The sequence below is a fragment of the Giraffa tippelskirchi genome, chromosome 11 (genome assembly GCF_054371585.1).
Source record: "Giraffa tippelskirchi isolate mGirTip1 chromosome 11, T2T-mGirTip1v1.2.pri, whole genome shotgun sequence".
NCBI classification, from domain to species: Eukaryota; Metazoa; Chordata; class Mammalia; order Artiodactyla; family Giraffidae; genus Giraffa; species Giraffa tippelskirchi.
The window spans coordinates 104,494,738-104,513,244 of NC_137285.1; the positions used below are offsets into that span (position 1 = coordinate 104,494,738).

At 50.3% G+C, this 18,507-nt stretch overlaps 3 protein-coding genes across 14 annotated transcripts; 1 reads left to right on the forward strand and 2 right to left on the reverse strand.

The window, feature by feature from the left end:
* The first annotated feature begins 3,057 nt into the window (after positions 1-3,057).
* HMBS (hydroxymethylbilane synthase) lies at positions 3,058-10,339 on the forward strand. 9 transcript variants are annotated; one of them, XM_081541248.1, is made up of 14 exons: positions 3,058-3,240; positions 5,621-5,674; positions 6,014-6,086; positions 6,484-6,533; positions 6,623-6,678; positions 7,043-7,120; positions 7,328-7,405; positions 7,517-7,592; positions 8,706-8,819; positions 9,051-9,089; positions 9,213-9,332; positions 9,559-9,612; positions 9,748-9,834; positions 9,923-10,339. In XM_081541248.1, exons 1-14 carry the CDS (start codon positions 3,208-3,210, stop codon positions 10,094-10,096), a joined length of 1,086 nt encoding a protein of 361 aa, XP_081397374.1. In that variant the 5' UTR covers positions 3,058-3,207; the 3' UTR covers positions 10,097-10,339. The 9 variants fall into 9 exon arrangements, with proteins under 9 accessions (XP_081397374.1, XP_081397375.1, XP_081397376.1 ...); XM_081541249.1 differs by having other exon boundaries at positions 9,051-9,080; XM_081541250.1 differs by having other exon boundaries at positions 6,502-6,533.
* Positions 10,340-10,641: 302 nt separating this feature from the next.
* H2AX (H2A.X variant histone) lies at positions 10,642-13,029 on the reverse strand. 2 transcript variants are annotated; one of them, XR_014068733.1, is made up of 2 exons: positions 11,133-11,955; positions 10,642-10,952 (listed from the first exon to the last, which is right to left on the reverse strand). XR_014068733.1 is itself a non-coding variant. In XM_081541258.1 (2 exons), exon 2 carries the CDS (start codon positions 11,895-11,897, stop codon positions 11,466-11,468), a length of 432 nt encoding a protein of 143 aa, XP_081397384.1. In that variant the 5' UTR covers position 11,898; positions 12,486-13,029; the 3' UTR covers positions 10,642-11,465. The 2 variants fall into 2 exon arrangements, 1 of the variants encoding a protein (XP_081397384.1); XM_081541258.1 differs by adding an exon at positions 12,486-13,029 and having other exon boundaries at positions 10,642-11,898.
* Positions 12,711-18,202, reverse strand: DPAGT1 (dolichyl-phosphate N-acetylglucosaminephosphotransferase 1). Of its 3 annotated transcripts, XM_081541247.1 has the most exons (12): positions 17,995-18,202; positions 17,808-17,875; positions 17,544-17,686; positions 17,184-17,447; positions 16,768-16,888; positions 16,375-16,588; positions 15,978-16,124; positions 14,794-14,878; positions 14,054-14,242; positions 13,652-13,739; positions 13,331-13,486; positions 12,711-13,247 (listed from the first exon to the last, which is right to left on the reverse strand). In XM_081541247.1, exons 4-12 carry the CDS (start codon positions 17,342-17,344, stop codon positions 13,182-13,184), a joined length of 1,227 nt encoding a protein of 408 aa, XP_081397373.1. In that variant the 5' UTR covers positions 17,345-17,447; positions 17,544-17,686; positions 17,808-17,875; positions 17,995-18,202; the 3' UTR covers positions 12,711-13,181. The 3 variants fall into 3 exon arrangements, with proteins under 3 accessions (XP_081397373.1, XP_081397372.1, XP_081397371.1); XM_081541246.1 differs by having other exon boundaries at positions 17,544-17,875; XM_081541245.1 differs by lacking the exons at positions 17,544-17,686; positions 17,808-17,875; positions 17,995-18,202 and having other exon boundaries at positions 17,184-17,537.
* Between the last annotated feature and the right edge of the window lie 305 nt (positions 18,203-18,507).

Consider the following 18,507-nt stretch of genomic DNA (forward strand, 5'->3'; position numbering starts at 1 on the left):
GTGTGTCATTTGGGTTACACTGCCTGTTGGAAAATTGCTCCTATGGGTCTGTTTGATTAAAAGAAGTAACTTGGACATTGTGGTTTAGGCAGTATTTAGAAAAGGTGGAGTGCACTACATTAGTAGCAGCTGAGAATACAGAGTTTGGATCAGCTGTCCAGAGCTTGAATCCTAGTTTCACTTAGGGCAATTCTGAACCTTCTCTGAACCTCAGTTCTTCGTCTATGCGTAAGGAATTACAACATCTTTCTGATATGGCTGTTATGAAGCTTTAAGGAGCCTATCAATGGATGTGTTATTGAACCCCAGCAGGTTGGTGACTCCTCAATGGATCCTTTGCTTGAAGTTGCAAATGCCAATAGAAATCAAATTTGGTATAGCAGAGCAGAAACTTTATTCACTGATGAAGGAATGGAGAAGAGAGAGCACATGCTCTAAAGACACCTTCTCACTGCAAGGAGGGGAGTAAGGGAATTCAAAAGATAAGAGGCAGACAGGTCAGACTCTAGGAAAGGGGCAGAGATTTTGGGGGGCAGCCTGGGCATGACAGTCTTCCATGCTTTGCACACAGCAGGAATTGTGCCTAGTAGTGTACAGATAGCCCCCTTGGGCAGGGATCTTGGCATGGTGATGAAGAAAATGTAGCTTTAGGACACCACCAGGTCTCATCTGCTTTGGGGCTGGTTTGGGGCTGTTGACCACCCCATATCTCTTAAAGTTCAGCTGCATAACCTCTCTGTCAAATACTAGGTGCTTTTGAAACACACACAGGTAAGTTTGGACACTTTTAGCCCTCAGGGGCTGGTATGAATGACAGGTGTCCAGATTTATGGAAGTGGTTAATACACAGTTATCAGCACTGTTAATGGGTAAAGCGTTACTAACAAGTCCTTTCCTGGCTAACACCAATAAGGTATTGGCACTCCCATTTCACAGTTATTTGTGTTTAGGCATGACCTTTGATCTCTGAGCCAGTTTTGACATTTTAAAAATAGAAATGCCCTGGCTTACTGCAACTAGAAAAAAGCCCACACAGCAATGAAGACCCAGCCCTGCCAAAAATATTTTTTAAATAAAAATGTTGCCTACTTCAGGGTTGTAGCAGAAGCACTGCATAAAAAAAAAAAAAAAGCACTGCAAAAGCTGCATTAATTGCTTGTGACACAGCTAAGGAGATAAAGCTGTAGAATTCTGGATGATTTAACTTTCAAGAGCAGGCCCTTTTCATTTGTTGAATCCAGTCTGGGGGCATTGTAAATTGCTCAAGTAGCCTTACTTCCAACTCTGCATATACGTATGGGTGCTGAGTCATGTTGGACTCTTTCAGACGCCCTGGACTGTAGCCCACCAGCCTCCTCTGTCCCTGGGATTCTCCAGGCAAGAATACTGGAGTAGGTTGCCATTTCCTCCTCTAGGGGATCTTCTGGAGCCAGGGGTCCAACCCACATCTCCTGTGTCTCCTGTACTGGCAGGCGGGTTCTTTACCACTGTGCCACCTGGGAAGCCCACAGCCCTGCATAGTAAGGCTTAATATCCTTTTCCTCTCAGGGACTCCCACTTTTGGCTTATTGACTTACTTTTGGGGGGCAGTAAGGACAACAAAGAACTTATTTTGTGGGTAAATCTGGGGAGCATATTTTAGCCACAGGACATCAGTACTCGTGGCTAGGTAAAAATAAAATGAACAGTTGGGTCTGGGTCTCAAACAATGAAGACCGGAGCCAGCCTAGGGGAGTAGGGGCGCTCAGTCAGTTCAGTCGCTCAGTCATGTCCAACTCTTTGCAACCCCATGGAATGCAGCACACCAGGCTTCCCTGTCCATCACCAAATCCCAGAGCTTGCTCAAACTCACGTGCATTGAGTCAGTGATGCCATCCAACCATCTCATTCTCTGTCATCCCCTTCTCCTCCTGCCTTCAATCTTCCCAAGCATCAGGGTCTTTCCAAATGACTCAGTTCTTTGCATTAGGTGGCCAAAGTATTGGAGCCTCAGCTTCAGCATCAGTCCTAGCAATGAATATTCAGGACTGAGTTCCTTTAGGATGGACTGGTTTGCTCTTCTTGCAGTCCAAGGGACTCTCAAGAGTCTTCTCCAACACCACAGTTCAAAAGCATCAATTCTTTGGCGCTCAGCTTTCTTTATGGTTCAACTCTCACATCTTTACATGACTACTGGAAAAACCATAGCTTTGACTAGACAGACCTTTGTCAGTAATGTCTCTGCTTTTTAATATGCTGTCTAGGTCTGTCATAGCTTTTCTTCCAAGGAGCTGCTGCTGCTAAGTCACTTCAGTCGTGTCCAACTCCGTGGAGCAAGTGTCTTAATTTCATGGCTGCAGTCACCATCTCAGTGATTTTGGAGCCCAAGAAAATAAAGTCTGTCGCTGTTTCCATTGTTTCCCCATCTATTTGCCATGAAGTGATGGGACCGGCGGAGAAGGCAATGGCATCCCACTCCAGTACTCTTGCCTGGAAAATCCCATGGACGGAGGAGCCTGGTAGGCTACAGTCCATGGGGTCGCCAAGAGTCGGATATGACTGAGCAACTTCACTTTCACTTTTCCCTTTCATGCACTGGAGAAGGAAATGGCAACCCACTCCAGTGTTCTTGCCTAGAGAATCCCAGGGACAGTGGAGCCTGGTGGGCTGCCGTCTGTGGGGTCGCACAGAGTCGGACACGACTGAAGCGACTTAGCAGCAGCAGCAGCAGCAGATGGGACTGGATGCCATGATCTTAGTTTTTTGAATATTGAATTTTAATCCAGCTTTTTCACTCCCCTCTTTCACTTTCATCAAGAGGCTATTTACTTCTTTGGTTTCTGCCACAAGGGTGGTGTCATCTGTATATCTGAGGTTATTGATATTTCTCTTAGCAATCTTGATTCCAGCTTGTGCTTCATCCAGTCCGGGATTTCGCAAGATGTACTCTGCATATAAGTTAAATAAGCAAGATTGCAATATCAGTAGCGATGGTAACCCAAGGTAAAGTCTTTGCTGTCGCAATCGTTCTAATTCCCGCCTAGAGGAAGTCCCGCCCCGCCTGGCGGCGCCGGAAGTGACGCAGTCCCTTAGCGGAGCCGGGAGTGTGTGGCTGCTGGAGAAGCTGGAGACCTGCGCGAGCCCAGTGTCCGGCCGGCAGGGGCCTTCGGCTTCCCCGACACCGGAGGACATTGGTGGCAGACCCCGGCCTATCCGCCGAGCACAGCCATGTCTCGTAATGGCAACGCGGCCGCGACGGCGGTGAGTCCAGAGCCGGTGACCCTCTCAACCTCAGTCTTCCGCACTAGCGGTGCAACGATTGGCCCCAAGTTGCCACTCTCCGTCGCCTATTGGTCGGGACTATTATCTGTCCCCTCCCCACCCCCAGCCTTTGGCCCGAATAGTTTTTAAAGGGCCAGTAGCTGTGTTGCCCTTAAAATCCGTGTTGCCTTAAGGGAATCTGTGAATGATGGGGACAGACTTAAGAGCAGAAGGTTTGTCTCCAACGGGAACCTCGTTGCTGCGGGGATCTGAATGGCATTCTATGAGGTTTGGAGTCCACGGCTCTAGATTTAGTGACCCAACCCAGGAAAATGCTCGTGCACGAGACAGGGTGCTATCCCATGGGATCCCTTCACTCGAGACAGGTCCGAGGCAGTTCGGATCGAGAGAGGAGAGTATACCTCTAAGTCTCCGAACTAAACACAAACGTTTTGGAAGTGCACCTTCTCCCCTTTTTTTCTTTTACCGGCCACCTAGCCCCAACCTACACTCAGAAGTCCCCAGCTGAGGCACCGTTGAGTTACTACCTTTGTGGGTGGGGAGCGCCCTGGAGCCTTCCTATTCTTAGCCAGGGGTCCTAACTCTGGGCTTGTGCAGATGCAAAGTGCGGAGCTGGTGAGGCCAAAGTCATCCTAAGATAAGAAAGGCAGCAGAGAGCTGTTTTTCTCTTCCTGAACTACCTGCTGGTAAGGAGTGGGATTCTTGGCCATTGTTGACATACCTGAGTGCTGGACTAGGAGTAAGAAGATGTGGATTCCAGCTCTCAGTGGTAAAGAATCCGCCTGCCAATGCAGGAGACACAGGAGACAGACGTTCGGTCCCTGGGTCGGGAAGATCCCCTGGAGTAGGAAATGGCAACCTGCTCCAGCATTCTTGCCGGGAAAATTTCATGGACAGAGGAACCTGGCGGCTACAATCCATGGGGTCACAAAGAGTCAGACACGACTGAGCCTGCACATGCATGCACCCATGATTTAACCTGTGGCCCTGGTCAAGTTGCTTTGCTCTTCACAGCCAGCCTTTGCTTCTGTAACATGGTTCCTCCCTACCTGCTAAGTTGTTGTGAAGGTTAATAGCAATAGCTCTAGTATATACGTACTTGATAAGGATCTTTTTACTGGATGAGTTTGACTTGAATATGCTGTGCAGAATCAATAAAATTAAGGGATTGTTTGAACTTAGCAGTTTCTGGGATGTTTCTGTGGGCTCCTTGTGGCCCAGAATTTTAGTGGCCATGTTTGGCATTTCGAGCTTAGTCTAATTTGCTCAGGGTACCCTAGGGTTTATTTATTGGAGAAGTGATAGCTGTGGAGCAGACTAGAGTCTGAGAGCAACCAGCTGTTACCTTCTCCAGTGACAGAGGCCCCAGATACCTGGCTGCAGAAGAACTCCATAGGATGAAGATTCCAGAATAGGGAAAGTTGATAGTGTCTGTAGGGGCTATTGTCTGATCTGGAAAGAAATAGGACCTCAGACTGGAGAACTCAGTTCTCCCTGGTTGGCACTGAATACATTTGTCCAAGGTACCCTGACAAGAGGAAGAGGTATGTCCCATTGAGTTCTTGGCTTGGTTTATGATATCCTGATATTTCTTTCTTGGTGAAATCAGAGGCCACATTCTAGGTGAAGAGACATTAGACAGCTTATCCTCCTAGTCTTATAGGATATCAAAAGCAGAAGATACTTGAGTGCAAACTTCATTTTATAGATGAACAAATAACTTTATAAATGAAAAACAAGATGGTGAATTTAAGGTCACCCTGCCAAGAGTCTGAGCAGGACTATATGTCATATCTGTTGACCCCAGTCCTTTACATGTGCATGCCAACCAGATTACGGGATCCATAGTGTGGCAGCTATGGGGTAGGTCTTATAGTATCTAGGTAGCACTGAAGCTTTCTTGAGTGCTGCTCTGTTGGGGATGCTGAACTTGTCCTCAGTGACTCAGCACAAGTTCCCCTGCGTGGCCCCAGCTGCTCTGCCCCTGCCTGCTGCAGGCCCGCCCTCTCTGGGGCCAGGCTGATGGGCCTTATCTCTCTATCCACCTGGTTGAGTGCGGCATTCCTGGTGCCCTTGCTTAGATGGGCTTCAGGGCTTAGTGTCCTTGTCATTACAGCAACAGCGGGTCCTACTATCACTTCTCTCTGGTCTCTGCCTCTCTGGATCCGTGAAGAGGCAGAAGGTATTAGGGAAGGTAAAGGGACTGTCTTGGAGAGTCTTTCCCCACTCTGAGGCTCAGGTGGCCACAGGGAAGGGGCTGAGGTTCCTTTATTCCAAGCCAGTGAGTCTGGTTCTTGGACAAGGTTTTGAAGACCTATAACAGCAGCAGGGACTGTAACATGGGGACTTTTTTTTGCAGGAAGAAGACACCCCAAAGATGAGAGTGATTCGAGTGGGTACCCGCAAGAGCCAGGTTAGTGCAGGTACCAGGGTGGAGGAGGTTTGTCAGAAGAGTTCTGTGTTCATAGTATTATAAGTTGGGGGGCCCAGAGGGCCTGCGAATGGAGGAAATGGGGTGACTGAGCAATAAATCCCATGCAGAATGACAGATGGCATTCTGTGAAGAGATAGTCCCTAGGCTGGGGAAGTTATTGGGGTACAGAGAACTCCCAGTCTAGACCCTTCCCCTTCCTAGGTGGCCATTCAATCCCCTCTCTGAATTCCAATCCCTTCAGGATCTCCATGACCCTGTGAGGATTTGAGCTTAGGGCAGTGGCCAGACTACAGGGCTAACCTGAATTTCTCCCCACAGCTGGCTCGCATACAGACGGACAGTGTGGTGGCAACGCTGAAAGCTTTATACCCAGGCCTGCAGTTTGAAATAAGTGAGTTTTCTGGACAGGAATGGAATGGAAGCTGATGGGAAGATTTTACCCCCCCCGGAGGGGAGAACTCAGTGTTTCTGGCTTTCTTTGACCAGAGCGTGGTCCCATTGCCTCTGAGAGTTCTTGGCTTTTCCCAGTTTGGAGGATATCCCCAGTCCTCCTCTGAACACCTCCAGCTTTGAGGTTACCTGGGCTAGCCTAGCATTTTAACATGTTCTGCTTTGGGTCTTTTTATTATTGTGTCTGGTCTTCCTCCTAGATTGTACTTTCTCAGGGGATAGGATCTGGTGCTTTTGTGCCTCTGTATCCACTGCCAATCTTAGCACAAATGCTGGGCTTAGGAGGGGCTCAATAAATGCTATTCCAAGAGCACTTAATTGGTTGACTTTCTCTTCAGTTGCTATGTCCACCACAGGGGACAAGATTCTTGATACCGCGCTCTCTAAGGTAACACCATTTTTCATGCAACCCTTTCTTCCTTGCTCCTCTTTCCTTTCCCCCAAAGATTCACCTTGAAGTTCTTTCTTGCCTGGCAGATTGGAGAGAAGAGCCTGTTTACCAAGGAGCTGGAGCATGCCTTGGAGAGGAATGAGTAAGTGAAATCGGGAGCATGACACCCTCCCAGTCTCTCACTAGGAACCCAGTGCACATCACATCTGGGTGTCAACTAGATTGTTAGGCTTAAACACTTGGATAGGCTAGAGAGGGGCTCATATGTGAGTTTTTCAGGCCTCAGAAAAGAGAGAGTCCTGGATCTGAGCCATTTGACTGGCTGGGGGAGGGGGGTGAGAGGGAAGAGAGGAGGGGGAGCAAGTCTCAGGGACCTAAGGTCTCAGAAATGCCTGCTTCCTGAACTGCTGTAGGCTCCACCAGTGACATACAGGCGGGAGTGAGTGGAGAAGGGCTGGGGCCTGCTGCTCAGACCCCTTCTTCTTGCCTCTCTCCCATCTCCCTAGAGTGGACCTGGTTGTTCATTCGCTGAAGGACCTGCCCACGGTGCTTCCTCCTGGCTTCACCATTGGAGCTGTCTGCAAGTAAGGGCCCTGCCAGTCAGGGAAATCATATTAACCTTGACTTTTCCCCTTGGGACTTGGCCTTCTGTCTCTAGCTGTCTCCCCTAACCTGAGGGATGTCATGCATGGCAGAAAACTCAGAAAATGCTAGTTAGTTGACTATTGAGAGAGACTGGAAGTGACCTGAACTGAGATCTCTCCCTCATTCTATGACCTCTCCATCTCCAGACGGGAGAGCCCCTATGATGCTGTTGTCTTTCACCCAAAATTTGTTGGGAAGACTCTAGAAACCTTGCCAGAGAAGAGGTGAGTGGACAGGCATCTTGGGATATGTACAGCAGATGGAGGGGTGGAAGGAGATTTCAGAACAGTTCCTGCTTAGGGTTAAATCTCATTTTAAACCATCTCTCTGCACAGCGTGGTAGGAACTAGCTCCCTGCGGAGAGCAGCCCAGCTGCAGAGAAAGTTCCCACATCTGGAGTTCAAGAGTATTGTATCCTTTCAGAGAAGGGAGGAGGCAGCAGCCAAGGAGGAGGACAAAGTCCAGAGGGCCCTGGGAGTTGTGAGTGGGAGGGACTTGCAGAGGAAGTGGACTGTGAATGCAGTGGACTGTATGTCCGTCCCATTCATCCACCCATCCATCTATCCATCCATCCATTCATAATCCTTTCATGTCTTCTTAGCCCCAAGCAAGTGCCTGGCACTGGGGATATGGTGAGCAAGATCAGCATTGTCCCTCCTAACATAGTTTACATTTTAGTTCTGGAGACAGACAACCAGGCATTGACAATACAGAGTGATGCTGAATAATGATTACATGGAGGCAGTGGGATTGGCAGTTGGTTCCATTTTAATTAATTATAGTTAATTTAATTGAAGTATAGTTGATTTACAATGTTGTGTTAATTTCTGGTGATTTGGTGATTCAGTTATACATATATATACATATTCCTTTTCATATTATTTTCCATTGTGGTTTATTACAACATATTGGACATAGTTCCCTGTGCTATATAGTGGGACCTTGTTGTTTATCTGTTTTGTATGTAGTAGTTTGTATCAGCTAATCTCAAGCTCCTAATTTATCCCTGCCCCACTACTTTCCCCTTTGGTAACCATAAATCCATTTTTATTTTATATTCCACCATATTGTTTTGATTTTTACAGTTATGTTTGTAAAGCTGATTTTCAAAGTAGTATTTGCTAAGTACTTCAGTGTGGAAAGTAGAGAATTCTCTGGAGGCTTCTAGCTGGATCATCTAAACACAGACTTGAGGGTCAAGGAACGCTTCTCAGAGGTGTTGTAACCTTGGGTAAGGTTAAATATAAGTTAAAATCCCTCTGTATCATTTCCTCATCTGTAAAATGGAGATGGTAATACTACTGCCTACTCTTTCACCCTAGGGCTGTGGTGAAAATTCAATGAATTGATGTATATAAACCACTTCAGGACAGTGTATGGCATATAGCAAGTATGAGTGTTAGCAGTTGTCACCAAGCTGAGAACTCAAAGGTGAGAAGTTAGCAGCTAGAGAGACTCAGGCAGAGGAAACAGCATCAGGCTCCAGCCTGCCCTAAGCTTGTGGTCCTTAGTGTTTCTCCACAGCGGGGAAACCTCAACACGCGGCTGCGGAAGCTGGATGAGCTGCAGGAGTTCAGTGCCATCATCCTGGCTGCAGCTGGCCTACAGCGCATGGGCTGGCAGAACCGGGTGGGGCAGGTAGGGCCTGTCCCTCTCCCCTCTCTAGTTTTCTTCATCTTCCTGCTTATATTCTTTCTGAATACCCACCTCTAGCCAGTGCAAGCTGGAAATGAGTCCCAGGTTGGGAAGGTTGGGGATCAGAGGCTGGACTCCCACTTTTGCTTATCCAGGCTTTCTATAGGTAGGGAAACCCCAACTCAGTGCTGTGTGCTTCCTCCACCCTTCTGACTGCCTCTTCTGCCCCCACAGATCCTGCACCCTGAGGAGTGCATGTATGCTGTGGGTCAGGTATGCTCAACCAGGGAAGCCATGTATTGTGTCTTCTCCTTTTGTTTTCAACCAAGTACTGTCCCTTAGCTCCATTGGCTGGGGGAAGATTGGTACTGGTATCTTAGGCTATTTTCCCATCAGGGGGCTCTGGGTGTGGAAGTTCGAGCCAAAGACCAGGACATCTTGGATCTGGTGGGTGTGTTGCACGATCCTGAGACTCTACTTCGCTGCATTGCTGAACGATCCTTCCTGAGGCACCTGGTAGGACCTGTGCTCCCGTGGAGGGGTGGGTATTAGGAAGGGTAATGGGGAGATTTCTCAAGCTGTGTATTTAGTCGTAACTTATTCTTTTAAGAATGGACAGGACCCAGGTCTGGGCCCCTGCCTCATTTTCTGTTATGTCCTTAGCGGGGGTCTGTGTATCTCTGTGGGCTCTGGTTATAGGGTGGTGATAAGGGTCTTAAGCTAACAGGGAGAACTTTTGCAGGAAGGAGGTTGCAGTGTGCCAGTGGCAGTGCATACAGCTATTAAGGATGGGCAAGTAAGCAGGGAAAGATAGGTGGGAGGGCAGGGAAGGGACTTGGGTGTTTCCCCTGTGTATCCACCAGCATGAAGAGCACAGGTTTCTAAGTAGTTTTCTCTTACAATCTACTGAGGCAGCCATTTTCTTTCCCAGTTGTACCTGACTGGAGGAGTCTGGAGTCTGAATGGCGCAGAGACCATGCAAGACACCATGCAAACCACCATCCATGTCCCTGTCCAGGTGCCAAAGCTGGAGGGGGAGGGAAACACATCTTTATGTTACCTCCCCTTTTGTTCTCATCAAATCCAACCCTTCTTCCCTCACCCAGCATGAAGACGGCCCTGAGGATGATCCACAGCTGGTGGGCATCACTGCCCGGAACATTCCACGACAACCCCAGCTGGCTGCTGAGAACCTGGGCATCAGCCTGGCCACCTTGTTGCTGAACAAAGGAGCCAAGAACATCTTGGATGTTGCACGGCAGCTCAATGAAGCCCACTAATTGGTCTGTGGGGCACAGGTGCCTGCCTTGCTGGGGCCCAGTGCCTACATCCCAGCCCTCTGCTACCTGAGGAGTGACTACCCCCACAGGATTGAACTGCAGGGGCAGAGACTTCCAGACTTGTCTCACCGTGGAGCCTTGCCTCCCCAGTAGGTGGGGGCTTCCTCTCTAGAGAAAAAAAATCTTAATAAGCCACAGCCTTTGAATGTAACCAGTTCTATTAATAAACCAAATTTGAAGGTGGTTTTTGTTTATGGTGGGGCTGCAGAAAAGGAAGGACAAACTCAAAACCCTTTATTTATGCTTGAGCTCAGAGGCTAGGACCCTTTCAAAGTTCTCCTGAAAAACGCTTTCTGTCAGTAGTTCCCATTTTCCGACAGAATCAAGTGTCTCTCAGGGAACGCCAAGAGCCATCATCTTAATAATCTACAATTTGTCGCTCCAGTTAACAGTAAAGCCTTATATCGGTTCCCCCTCCCCCGCTACCTTTAGGTATGTATCTAGAGTCGACTCGACAACTCTTTCGCAAAATGAAGACACCTCACTTTTCTTTAGGAAAACAACCCTTTAATAAAATTAGTTTATCTGAAACGCCCCCCAATACCTAAAGTACTAGTTTTGGATGGGTTAGCTGCAAAATTCCAGTTCCGAAGCCAAAGGCGGCTCAGTCCAGACGGGGATTAACCGACTTGTGCTGGTATCTAGGTGCTTGGCAGGTGGAGTGAACCCGCCGGGAAGGGAGCGGGGAGGAGGGGCGGGCCCGGGGGCAGGGCTCCCGCAGACTCCACGCCGCCAGGACCCGCTACCGTTGGAGACGCTCACGCCGCGAAGGGTTTCTTCCGGGATGCGCACAGGCCTGCGAATGAAGATGGAGGGAGTGCGGACGTGCGAGGTCGAGGATCCGGCAGCAAAAGGGGTCCCGGGACGAAATGTAGTGACCGATTGACTCCGCCGGCGGCGGCAATCGAGTCCCGTCCTAAGCACCGAGCTGTAGCAGAGCGCACGGCCTCGCAGGCGACCGTCCGCACCGACTCACCTTCCTCCCGCACTCCCCGGCCCTGCGTCAGCTCGGCCGACCCAGCCTTCCGGAAGGTGCCGCGGCCTCTCCGCAGCGCATCGGCATTCTGGGGCCAAGCCGGCCGAGTCACGAGCTCGCTCCCGGGGCCGAGCGGCGTTCCAACGCACGCCCTCCGCCGAGCCTCGGCGGGAGCGAGCCGCGGGGGGAGGGGCGGGCCGGGAAGCGGCGAGCGAGCGGCCGCCCGGCCCGGAGCCCCAAGTGGCCCAGCTCTTTCCGTGAGCGATGTGGTGGCCCTTAAAAGGGCCTTTGTGGTGTAGAGGGGAGGGCCGGACGGTGGCGGCACGGGCGCCCTCAGTACTCCTGAGAGGCCTGGGTGGCCTTCTTGCCGCCCGCGGGCGCCTTCGGCCCCACGGTGGCGCTGGTCTTCTTGGGTAGCAGCACGGCCTGGATGTTGGGCAGGACGCCTCCCTGGGCGATCGTCACGCCGCCCAGCAGCTTGTTGAGCTCCTCGTCGTTGCGGATGGCCAGCTGCAGGTGGCGGGGAATTATCCGCGTCTTCTTGTTGTCGCGGGCCGCGTTGCCCGCCAGCTCCAGGATCTCAGCGGTGAGGTACTCGAGTACCGCCGCCAGGTAGACCGGCGCTCCGGCGCCCACCCTCTCGGCGTAGTGGCCCTTCCGCAGCAGCCGGTGCACGCGGCCCACCGGAAACTGGAGGCCCGCTCGCGAAGAGCGCGACTTAGCCTTGGCGCGAGCCTTGCCGCCGGTCTTGCCGCGGCCCGACATGCTGTATGAGGTAGAGGAGCGGTGAGGAGGACGGCTAACAAAACAGGAACAGCCACCCGCCGCAGTCTAACGCTTCCGTGCGCGCCCAGGGGCCGCCCTTATAAGCCCCTCAGGGCACACCCCCGCGCCCTCCTGATTGGCTCTTTTCTGTAATACCCGCCTCTGGTTGGCTGCGGTTAACTCATCGGTGACGCGCCTCAGCTGAGGGAACGCGTCCGCCGATTGGTCAAATTTGAAAACCCTTTGCCCGGGGAACGGGCGAGGAGGCGCAGAGACTAGCCGACAGCCAGCCAGTCTCGGCTGTAGCCAATCCAAGTGAAGCGCGCCAGATTTAAACGCTACAGCCCGAGACCAGGACCGGAAGATAAGAAAGGTCGAGTCGGAAGCCACCAGAAGAGCCGTCTGGGAAGTCTGCGCAAGGCAGGCCTAGGGTTTTTAAAGGAAGAGAGTCAACACCACAACTACCTCTGCCTCCTGTCCTAGGTCTGGTCACTCCCTACTCCTACCTGGCAAAAGGAGAGTGAAAAAGGGAAGGAATGAGACCCCCTTGAAAGTCCAACCCTACCCCAGAGAACAGATAACGCCAACCTTATGGCCCCTTATGCCACCTGAGCAGCAGGATTTCACATTTATTCAACATGTTCTGTCTGGTCTGTTCTTTCTGATCACTTCTTGCTAGGAGGGGCCTGATGTACTTTAAAAAAAAAAAAAAAAAAAAGGATGGGACAGAGATAGGCATCCTCTCCAAGGAAATACCTCCTTCAACCTTCCCCATCCACCCTACAATGCCCATATAGGAAATACACCTATAGGAACAAGAAAAAGACAATATTTTATTGTCACCACTGGGAGCACCTGGCCCCCGGTCTGATCTTAATCATCAGAATACTTAATTTATAGTCAAATGTCAAGTCACCTTTGAACCTGTGTCCCTATCCCCAGCCAGGGTTCTGTCCTCAAGTTCAGCATTTTCCTTGAGTGTCAGAGTTGTGGGCAATTGCATAAAAGCTACAGTACCCCAACTTAGGAGGCAGCAAAGATGGGATGGAGAGGGAGAGTGGCAAGCTGAAGAAAGCCATAGGCAAAGTTCAATCACCAGTCATTAGAGAGCAAGACAGGCCCAGGTGTCAATAATCACAGGGGAAAGAAAATGCTGAGAACAAAATCTGGAGGAAAATGAAGAGTGGAAGAGGCCTGGGCCAGTTGGCAGTCTTGGTCCAGGAGATGTTGGCCTGAGTCAGGAACCCCAGAGGCTGTGAAGCAAAGGGCAATGGATCAGGGGACTCAGACATCATAGAAGAGTCGGACAAGCTGGTACCGAATGGAGAAGGTGACAGCACTACCGACGATCTGCAAGGAGAAATGAAGTATAGTAAGAACCCTGGAGAAAGGGAGACAAGGAGGTGGAAACCACACCCCCAATAGCATTGCACCTGTAGCAGCAGCAGGAAGAGGGTGAGGTTTCTCTCATGCATGGGCCCAAAGACTTTAAGTAGCAAGTTGATGAGGGTCATGTTGTTACATTCCGTGAAGGCACCGTCCTCATTCTCACTGTGGCGCACCGTCAGTAGCCCAAGGTTCTCTGCTACCTGGAGGGGCCAAAAGTGGAGAGAACTTTTGCTAATACTTATGCTTCAGAATGGGATCTGCTGAATGCTTGCAAACTCCCCTCAGGTCTGATGTAGGCCTAGGTTTTCCCAATCCCTGAATTCAGAATGGCAGCCTAGAGCCTTACCTCCTTGTTACCCTGTTACCTTTAGAATAAAGGTGCCCAAGAAAGAGAGGCTCTTGGTCTTGAACTTGGAATAGCTCATCTCCAGTTTGCCTGTCTTGGTATTGAGTCTGCAGGGGAAGAGAGCTTCATGTGACTGGGCCACTACACAAAGAACTCTCCTCGCTGTGGTTAATTCATAGAAAGAGCACTGAATGTAGAGTCAAACACCCTGAGATCTATTTCTGGTTCTGCTGCATACTTCTGTGTGATCAGTGCTACTGTGAACATTAAATGAGATCATGTAACTAAATGTGCTCTGTAATGTATAAAGGGCTAACTGTGTGGAGAGAGCCCTTCTTTGGGCCCACTCCCTTTGCACAGCAAACATCTAAGGCATCTCAAGTGACAAAGCTACGATGTCCCTTTCAAGCCCCAAAGCTACCTGGGCATACGGTGGCGAGGACAGGGGATGATATGCAGGAGCTGAGGCAGTGAGTAGAGGAAGTTGAACACCTGGGGCATGAAGAAGAGGAGCATGGTCTTGCTGAAGTGTCCCAAGATGCCCACCACGGCAAAGGTCATGCCAGCAAAGTAACAGAAGGTATCTCCCACAAACACCCGTGATGGGTACCTGTGTGGGGGAGAGGATCTGAGCCAGGAGCAAGAGGTGTTAGCAATCCTTTATCTCACATCACACATCCTGGGAACTGGGCTAGCCCTGGCTAGATCTGGCTCAGAGAGGGTTCCCGCTCTCCCAGCAACACTCCAAGAACCAAAGCCCTAATTCCTTCTATTCCTGGGGGCTCCACAGCATCTGCCCCAGCGGCTGATTTACGAATGCGTGCATGCTAAGTCGCTCAGTCATGTCTGACTCTTTGTGACCCCATGAACCGTAGCCTGCCATGGAATTTCCCAGGGAAGAATACTGGAGTGGGTTGCCATGTCCTGCTTCAGGGAATCTTCCTGACCTAGGGATTGAACCAGGTCTCCTATATTGCAGGTGGATTCTTTAGCACTGAGCCACTGGGGAAGCCAAAGACTTAAGAATATTACCAACTAAAGACCCAGAGAACAATACAGAAATGTGCAGGTTTAGCCTCTGTATCAGGAGATGGGTCGCAATCAGGACGATACTTGCCACATGTTCAAAGAGCTGTCCCCCCCATCCACAGGCCTACTTACCAATTATGGTAGAGCAGTCCCAAGGTGGTGAAAAAAAAGGGTATCATGAAGTAGAGGGAAAAGATGTGATCATCTCGATAATCACCTTTGGAAGAAGGGGAAAAAGAAAGAAGGAAAAGTTGATGTCCAATTCCCCTGCACATCATGGTCCTATTTTCCTCTGTCTCTAAGTTCTGTCCCAAACTATACAATCCACCTCTCTAAAGTCTCAAGGACTCAATACCCCTTTTATATCACCCAGGCAATTTCCAAAACTTCACCTCTTTCATGAACCCCTCCTGAACTAGTTCCTGTCTTACATTTGCTTCAGACCATTCACACCCTGGCTTGAATATCAGCTTTACTTCCTGAGTGACCTTGATCATGACACGTTTAACCTCTCTGAGTCTCAGTTTCTTATCTGTGAAAAAAGGTTGATAAAAATACCTGCCACATAGAGTTGCTACAGAGTTTAAAGTGAGATTACATTTTTAAAGTGCTTAACTTTAATAAGCACTTATGGAGGTCCTTCAGCCAAAGACCACTAGAAACATGCCTGGAGTCAAAGCTAGGTTTACTGAGGTGTAACAAGGGACAGTTTGGAACCCACACACTGTGGGGAACCTTAGGATGCCTCAGTAAGGAGGTGTTAGGGGGACTTGTTATAGGATTTGTTTTAAGTAATTCTGCGGAGGATGCAAGGAGGCAGAGTTTTGCCCTGTACTGGGTGCTGTCAGCAGGGTTAGTGCCATGATTGAGAAGCTTAATAATTTTTATCCAAGAAGTGAGAAGAACTGAGCTGTTATCAGAAGGAAGCAGCAACCACTCATTTTAGCCAGCAGGGGATCTTGGTCATTGTGAGATGTACTGTGTTCCTGTGGTTTTGTCTATTCTCAGACGTAGTTATAGAGGGGGTCTGGTTTTGGTCACAGAGTTACCCTGTCTGATTTGGGGTTTTATAAAATTGTTTATGTCCAATAGAAGACTATGGCCTACCTATTAGTGACAATCCCTTTATAAATGCTAGGGCTTTCTTTCTCACATTTAACAAATCTTAGTTACTATTTGTAACTTACTATTAGTAAGTAAATAGCTCCCCTTATTTTTCATAATAACATATCACATTTTTTCTGAATTCCCCAAGGCCAGAGATCAGGCCGCTTCCTTAACACTCAGACCTCTCTCCCTATTCCAATCCCACCTACCATCCAGCTCCACCAAGTTGAAGACAATGATGGAAGCAGAAATGACGAGTGACTGGCCAGCCTCTAGGCCATTAATTCCTGCTAGAATATTAATGGCATTGGTACAGAACACTGCCAGCAGCCCCATGTAGACATAGTACAGGATGCCTGCGGGAAGAAGACAGTAAGAAAAGTAATGCCGCCTGTGGAATGAGGATTTAAGGACATTCTGACAAAAGTGGTTAGGGACCGAGTGTGGGATGAAAGGTCAACAAAAGGATCTAGGAAGACACGGGGGGACAAAACAGGAAGGAGAATGTGGAGCACCAGGAAAGACGCTCGGCCGGATATCTCACGGGGGGGCGCAAGGGAGCCCTGAAGTAGGGGTCGTAGGGGCGGAAGTAGCAGTGCTACTCACCCAAGTCCAGATGCAGGCCAAGGATCGGGCGTAAGGGCTTGGGTACCACAATGGTCGTGTTGCCAAAGTTGGTGAAATAGACCATGAGGAGAGGTAGTGAAGCAGCTGTGGGCAGCAGCAGCTTATGGCGCCAGCGCAAATTCAGTACATCATCCGCGAAGCCCAGGAAAATCATGCAGCAGATGGCAAGGAGCGCACCTATCAGGGCCACAAACTGGGGGAGGCTCGGGCATGTCATGGCTCCAGCCTACTCCCACCCACTTCACCGTTCCTTTCAAGAAGACCCGTCTTTTCGTTCGTTCTCAGCTCCTCCCTGCAAACCCAAATAACCCCAACTCTCTTCACTAACTCCTAGCCCTAGCCCCAGGCAGCCTCCCGCACTAACCCACTTACTTCATGGTGGGGGAAGGCTTTACACTGCTGCTCCACAAAGCAGTTCAGGAAAGGAAAAGGGATGAAGCAGAAGAGTATGATAAGGAAAACAGCACCGCTGATCACTCCCTGGGACTCTGGGCTGTGGCCCAGCAGCAAGCCAGGTGGAGGGGGAAAAAAGGAAAGGGGGCGTGGTCACTCACTAATGCAAGCAGTACCGTCACCTAACTTGGCGGGGAAGGGCACCACCACTGGAATCCCAGATACACCCAAGGGTCCCACCTTTCCGCCTCCATCCCTTCCCCAATACTAACCAGATCTGCCCTCCACCTCCCAGAATCCCGGGCTGGCTGCTAGGTTAGCGCTTAGTCTCGCGCGCAGTCAAGCATTCCAGTCCCCGCCTCTGCCCACCCCTTCCCCCACGCCCGGCCCCTCACATTTGCTGCCGGCTGGATTTGTTGAGGTCCTGGCCACAGAGGCGCGCGGCGATGAAGTGGCCTCGGAAAGCAGGGATAAGGGTGAGTGTGGCCACAAATCCCATCAGCGAGCCGATCAAATTCACCAACAGCGGCATCGGCAACTCCGGGAAGGCCCACATGGTGACCTGCCAGGGGGCCCACTCGGCCGCCTTCTTAGCTAATGGGCAAGCTCCAGCAGTAAGGTGTGGCCGATCTCCACAGGCTGGCTCTTCCTACAGCAGCCTGAGCAAAACCCAACAACTCTGACCTGAGCCGCCTTCGGGACTCCCGCGAGCCTCTCTGAAGCAACCTTGGCTCTGCCCCTCTGCCTCTGCTTACCCAGTGTTTCCGCCCGGATCTAGTTCGCAGAGCAGCTATCACTGGAAGGAGGCGGCCATTTTTAATACGGGCATAATAGTGGGGACAGAAATGTGATTTTTAAACCACACCCTTTATTCGAGAGATGAATCATCATCAGGGATCTGGAAAAGCAATTAAAGAAGGACAAACAAAAGCAGATTCTTTCCCAACATCATATTAAAAAGGTACAGCCCAAAGCGGAAAAACTCCTTGCCCGGTTCCAAGATGAACGCCTCCTTGTACCACGTGTCTGACGCGGCTTATTTTTGGTTCCACGTCAGGTTTAGCTCCGTCGGCCTCCGCTGGTCACGCTAAAAGAGCCAATGCCTGGCGTTTACTCTGGGACGCCTCTGGAACCGGGAAGATGGCTACGGGAAGCAAGGGGCGGGGAGGGGGGGAGGGCAGGCGGGATAAGGATGTGGAGCAGCACCTGTTCCTTGTAGAAAACCTGTTGCCAAGGTAGTCAACGTTGAGATGGAAGCCAAGGTAAACACAACTCAGTTCCCCATACTCAGCTACAGTTTGGAAAATGATGTAAATTTTAAGCGCCGACACTTGAAAACCCCTCCCACTTCATGTTTTCCGGTGTCCTTGATCCAGGTACTTTTCCTTCATCATCCCACCCACCTTCTACCCCCGCAGTAGCAGTTAGTTGCCGGGCAACGTAGCGGCGCACTTCACAACTGATGGCGCTGGGAGTGCTCTCAGGTCTTGGATTTAACCCTGTACTTGACTTTCCTTCGTACTGGATCATTAGACTGTGGCAGCCTTCCAATCCGAGGAGGTGATGCCGAGGCTTTGGAAAGAACTAAGTAGGAGAACCAGACCCAAAAGTGGCTGGCTTCTTGTAAACCTGAGGAATTCCCAGGCAGGTTTCTCCCTCCAGGTCAGGTGCCTTTTGCTTGGCACCTGTTTGCCTTTTTCATGCATTCACAGGCTCTTA